Genomic DNA, 5,840 nt, shown 5'->3' on the forward strand with positions numbered 1-5,840 from the left:
CCATGATAGAGAGGCGCAACTACTTTCCTTATCTGCCATATCATTCCTATAACCCGGGTTTGAAGTGCTGGCGGACGTGCCCAAAGGAAAACATGGTTGAGTCATAGTAAGCTGAATAGGGAGGGAACATCAAGGCATTGGCAGAACCTGCACACTTGAAACCATGCACGAATACCGCCTCATATTTTTTTTTATATATAATACTGATAAGCCAGTATTGTTTACTAGTTAACCCCTAAACTACGAAAATACACCCCTGTAGTATAAACAGACTATCTTGAACAAGCGAAACGACAAACGGGCAGACCCTGTTTTGGCAACCAAAAATAAAAAGCACTAAAAAAGCAGCTCAGAGAGGCGGTAAATTAGGTTCGATTCATGCCAGCATTTTCCTCACTCGGATCGAAAGAGGGAGCTTAGTATCATCATAGACTTTAGGTTTATTTCTACCAGAATTTGCTTCGGACATCATCGGGATGCGATACATCTGGATCATTTCTATGCTACCGTCGCAACCATTGATAACAAATAAAATTAAAAACAGAGAAAGGAAACTCAAACACCCAAATGAAAAACCAAGAGAAAGGGTTGCTCAGTTCAGCGGGATAGTCGACATACAACTTCAAAGGAGCAGCAATCCGATCTGTTGAGCTTGATATCTTGAGGATCATCACAGCAACCATTAACAAAAGAAAACAAAAACCCAATCCTGCCATTTACCTCCAAGCATTTCACAATGAAGAACCCAGAGAGTTATAAAAAAGGCTGTGAAACACAAAACCCTAAAACTTCGAATAACCACAACCTTTCACAAAAGGAAACAAAACACACTTCCTACCATCTCCAAGCATTTCACTACAAATACCGCCTCATTGAAACCATGCCAACTAAGAAGTTGCGATCTCTGCGCGTAAGAATTGTTTTTTCGCTGGATTCGTAGGAATTTGAACTAATTTTTGGGTTTACATCATATTTCATAACACAACTATTACCAATTAAACTACCACCTTGAGCAGCGCCAAAAAATAATTGATATGTATATATACTTTAAAGAAAATTTTAATAGGAATTTAAAGAATTAATCATGGCTTGTGTTTTTTCAGTTGGACGATTGGGTGCAGTGCCGGATATACAAGAAAGCGAGACATTCTACCCTGGTGGTTTCGAACCCAGAACTGCAGTCCCCGTCACCTGCTGACGTGCAACAAGAATCAGTTATGCCCAAATTCAGTTCCGTCTCTGGGCAGCTTCAGAGCGAGGATCCATTTATGCAGAGCTTTCTTAGCCATGACGCGTTCGATGCCAACAACGCGGCCATGTCCTATGTGGAGCCCTCGTCCAGCCTCCAGGTCGTCCCCCAGCAGTTAAATTCCTCCGGAACCAGAAGTCAGGTGTCAATATCAGTGGGTTTCAACTGCGATGAAGTCTCGTCGGTCTACCCTGCGAAGAGGCAAAATTGTCTGAATCCATCGTCATCACTAGAGTTTGAATGTTGGAATACATACATGGACATGCCGATGACGGATCAGCACAGGTATCAATTACCCATCAGTGAAAACTGGAACCCTGAACCAATACCCTGGCCACTGCCTACAGGGAACGTGTGGTATCAAATTCATGTCTCTGCAGCTAAGGCAGCTGTTGATACAACGTCGATTCCCGGAATCGACGCTCCGCCCCTCGGGCGGGGCGGGGCTTGTCATGTCGGAATCCAAGTCGTGCCAGAAAGTAGGCGTGAAGAAATCGCTGGTGTTTTTCAAAGGAAGACCGCCGAAGGGCCTCAAGACCAACTGGATCATGCACGAATACCGCCTCATTGAAACCATGCCAACTAAGAAGTTGCGATCTCTGCGCGTAAGAATTGCTTTTTCGCTGGATTCGTAGGAATTTGAGCTAATTTTTGGGTTTGCATCATATTTCATAGCACAATTATTACCAATTAAACTACCACCTTGAGCAGCCCCAAAAAATAATTGATATGTATATATACTTTAAAGAAAATTTTAATAGGAATTTAAAGAATTAATCATGGCTTGTGTTTTTTCAGTTTGACGATTGGGTACAGTGCCGGATATACAAGAAAGAGAGACATTCTACCCTGGTGGTTTCGAACCTAGAACTACAGTCCCCGTCACCTACTGACGTGCAACAAGAATCAGTTATGCCCAAATTCAGTTTCGTCTCTGGGCAGCTTCAGAGCGAGGATCCATTTATGCAGAGCTTTCTTAGCCATGATGCGTTCGATGCCAACAACACGGCCATGTCCTATGTGGAGCCCTCGTCCAGCCTCCAGGTCGTCCCCCAGCAGTTAAATTCCTCCGGAACCAGAAGTCAGGTGTCAATATCAGTGGGTTTCAACTGCGATGAAGTCTCGTCGGTCTACCCTGCGAAGAGGCAAAATTGTCTGAATCCATCGTCATCACTAGAGTTTGAATGTTGGAATACATACATGGACATGCCGGTGACGGATCAGCACAGGTATCAATTACCCATCAGTGAAAACTGGAACCCTGAACCAATACCCTGGCCACTGCCTACAGGGAACGTGTGGTATCAAATTCATGTCTCTGCAGCCAAGGCAGCTGTTGATACAGCGTCGATTCCCGGAATCGACGCTCCGCCCCTCGGGCGGGGCGGGGCGGCCCGGGGGTGGCGCTGCGCGGGCGCTGCCTGCACAGCGCCACCCCCGGGCCACCCCGCTCCGCCCCTCGGGCGGGGCGGGGCGGCCCGGGGGTGACCCTGTGCGGGCGGAGAGACATGAATTTGATACCATCCTGCTGTATAATGCAATGTCGCACTTATGTTCAAAATAACACCAGCTTCTGAAGGAGACTTTCCAAGTCCACCTTTCTTCAAATATTGCAATGCAGCATTGCACATTGTAAATGTGCCAACAGAGTCAATATCCAATACTGTTCGGAAGCCATTTGGTGATAAATCCTCTGCAACACAAAGAAAATTGCCCGCAGCACCATTCACAAGAATTTCAAGTCTTCCAAACTGCTTTACTGTTACTTCAACAACACGAGCAACATCCTCTATCTTGCGAACATCTCCTTCAATTCCAATGGCCCGAATGCCTGGCGCTTGGAGCGCTGCAGTAGCTTCCTCGACGACGGTCTTTACCGAAGATCAAAAGCATATAGCAGCAAAATCCACGAACTACATTGATAAATCTATTTCTAGGGCTGTTATCCTATGTCACATATTAAATTGAACCGAACTCCCCAATTTTAACATTGTGTCGATGATTTCATATATAAATTCAATATCATTATACAATTGTACAAGAACAATAATCTAAACAAAAGTACTTCCACCTGTATCGGGCCATATATGACGTCCCAAACTATATGCAAATATTTTTCCATCCAGCTCTATAGTATTTTAATGCAGAAGAGTATTGATTCTAATTAGACCTACAACCCTCCAAAAATATTTACTAAAAAAAGTTCATTTATTAGGCGTCCATCCAATTGAGTGACTATCCAAATCCAATTGATATAGCGGCAAAATTCACCTACATCGATAAATCTATTTCTAGGGTTCTATCGTATGTCACAAACCAAACTCCCAAATATTGACATTTTGTCCATGATTTCATCGATATATTCAATATCTTCATTTGATTGTACCAAACAATAATTTAAACAAAAGTAAAAGTAGACACAATATGGCTTCACAACAATAATTTAAACAAAAGTACAAGTAGACATAATATGGCTTCACAAACTATATGATAATATTTTTCCATCCATGTCTATAGTATTCTAATGCAGATGCCCTTATTCTATATTGGTGCGCTTATTCTATATTATATCCATGGTACAGGTATCCGTGCAAGTTATAAACAAATATTTCATGAAATCATTAAAATGAAGCCTCAAACTTCCACCGAGCATTTGTCTAATTATGGTAAGGTGTGTACTCATGGTTTTGTATTATAAATGTAATTTAATTTTTTTACGGTTTTAATTAGGATGTTAATAAAGTATAATAAAAATAAGTGATGATAGATGCTATATTTTAATTGAGTGGATTATTTTTAATTGGTTATATTTCTCTCTAATTTTCATAACTTAATGTTTTGACCAAGAACCTTTTTTGGCGTGAAAAGCTTACGAGTTGGGGTTTATAACTCTCACCAAATACATTTTAGAAATGTTTGTCTTTCTTCTTAATGAGTCTTTGACTGCTCACACTTACATTACTAGAACATTCTCTTTTGAGGTTACCTGTGGAGATTTAATTATGTAGTATATTCCTTTTATGGTTTTCTATACAAATTGTCGATTGTACAAGTGCTTTATAAATCATATCTGGGTACATTGTGTGGAGAACTATGGTATCCCCAGGCAACTAGATGCAAAAAAAAATTAATTATGTTTTGCTAGGGATAGTAAAAGGTTACCTATTATGTTATGCATGTTGCTTGTACATCTTCTTTGGTGGTTGTTCATTTTTCATTAGAAAAATAAAGAAAAACGCTTATGTTCTCACATCTAAATTTTGTTTCACCATTTTGGGTATTAAACACCTTGGAAGGAAACACATGTGAATGATAAATCCTATAATAGTATGCTTGACATATATTACTAATATTACTAATTTTAAATTAGTTCTTCTTTCAATTTTTCTTAGCTCTCATGTATTACTTTCTTCGACTCTGATATTTTTCTCATTACATTATATTAGTTACAGTTGATACTTTTCAAAAATAGCTTGAAAGCCTTCATTCAACATATTATGTTTATGTGTGTTAGATAGAAATATCTAGAACAATAAATTCACTTAGTATTAAAAACAATCTACACATTTTTTTATGTTTTCAAGAGTACTTATATGTGTGTGTGTGTGTATGTGTGTTTAGTTTGTGGATAATGCAGGCTTAACCTAGGGCTTGCAGCAATCTTCAAGCCTATTAATTAGCGTTTATGAATGTTCCCCTTTGGTTCAATGACTTATAGTTTGTTTATTAACCTCGATAACTAACCTAACCCAAAGAAATATTACATTCCTCTTTTGATTTCATAATTTTCAAATTACAAAACATTAATACATTGGAATAACCACAAGCATAAAAAATAAAGACAAAAATCAGAAAACAAAAATACATGTTTAACATTCATTCGCTTATATGAATAAATGACTTGGCCTACCGCAAAACCACAGTGAATAGAAAGATGCTCTACCTAACCAATGGGAACTGGTACCTGTACTGGAACTCCCCCTGAGCAAATTTTATTTTTGTTTTGCTAAACTAAGAGTTGTAACTTCTATTTCATTAAATCGGAAAGAAAAATACATAAAATACAACAGTCCCCAAGGAACTTTGGGCTAAAGAAATATCAAACTGCTTAAAGCCATAGACCCACAAACAGAACAACAAAACCCTCGAAAAACAAACATAAGTCAACACCGTTCGATCACCCCTCAAAGATCTGACGGATGAGGCTCATATCGGGGCGAGAACCTGCAACCACGTTAAAATTAGAATCGAACCCAATGAGGAAATACAGACCATTCTAAAAGGATTTTGGGTCTGAACGGGGGGATAACCCTCGAGCATGTAGTCCACCCGAAATCCACCGATTCCCACCATGAAGCACAACAAACTCAAAGGATAACACTCACCTTGACCTACATACATATCCTTAATCGTCGAATCTCCTCGCTAGATCTAACGGCAGAGGAAGACATCACTTGACCTACATACATATCCTTAATCGTCGAATCTCCTCACTAGATCTAACGGCAATTGAGAAAGATCCATTACAATGCAATTTCATTCAGCAAAGAATTAATGCTCTTCAATTTCTTCGAGATGCAATGCAAGAAAT

General features: G+C 39.6%; 1 protein-coding gene and 1 non-coding gene across 2 annotated transcripts; one reads left to right on the plus strand and one right to left on the minus strand.

Moving 5' to 3' along the window:
• Window positions 1-586: 586 nt before the first annotated feature.
• LOC149170468 (small nucleolar RNA Z107/R87) lies at window positions 587-681 on the minus strand. The gene has a single exon (XR_016260022.1). It is a non-coding gene; the product is annotated as a small nucleolar RNA Z107/R87 (small nucleolar RNA).
• Window positions 682-866: 185 nt separating this feature from the next.
• Window positions 867-3,217, plus strand: LOC149170469 (uncharacterized). Its single transcript, XM_089425597.1, has 5 exons — window positions 867-910; window positions 1,104-1,601; window positions 1,639-1,854; window positions 2,048-2,633; window positions 2,820-3,217. The coding sequence occupies exons 1-5, from the start codon at window positions 881-883 to the stop codon at window positions 3,215-3,217; spliced, it is 1,728 nt and encodes a 575-aa protein (XP_089281723.1). The 5' UTR covers window positions 867-880.
• Window positions 3,218-5,840: the final 2,623 nt, after the last annotated feature.

The sequence above is a fragment of the Pinus tabuliformis genome, chromosome 4_2, assembly GCF_031772625.1.
Source record: "Pinus tabuliformis cultivar Carrire ecotype Pingquan chromosome 4_2, CPIR1, whole genome shotgun sequence".
Lineage (NCBI taxonomy): Eukaryota > Viridiplantae > Streptophyta > Pinopsida > Pinales > Pinaceae > Pinus > Pinus tabuliformis.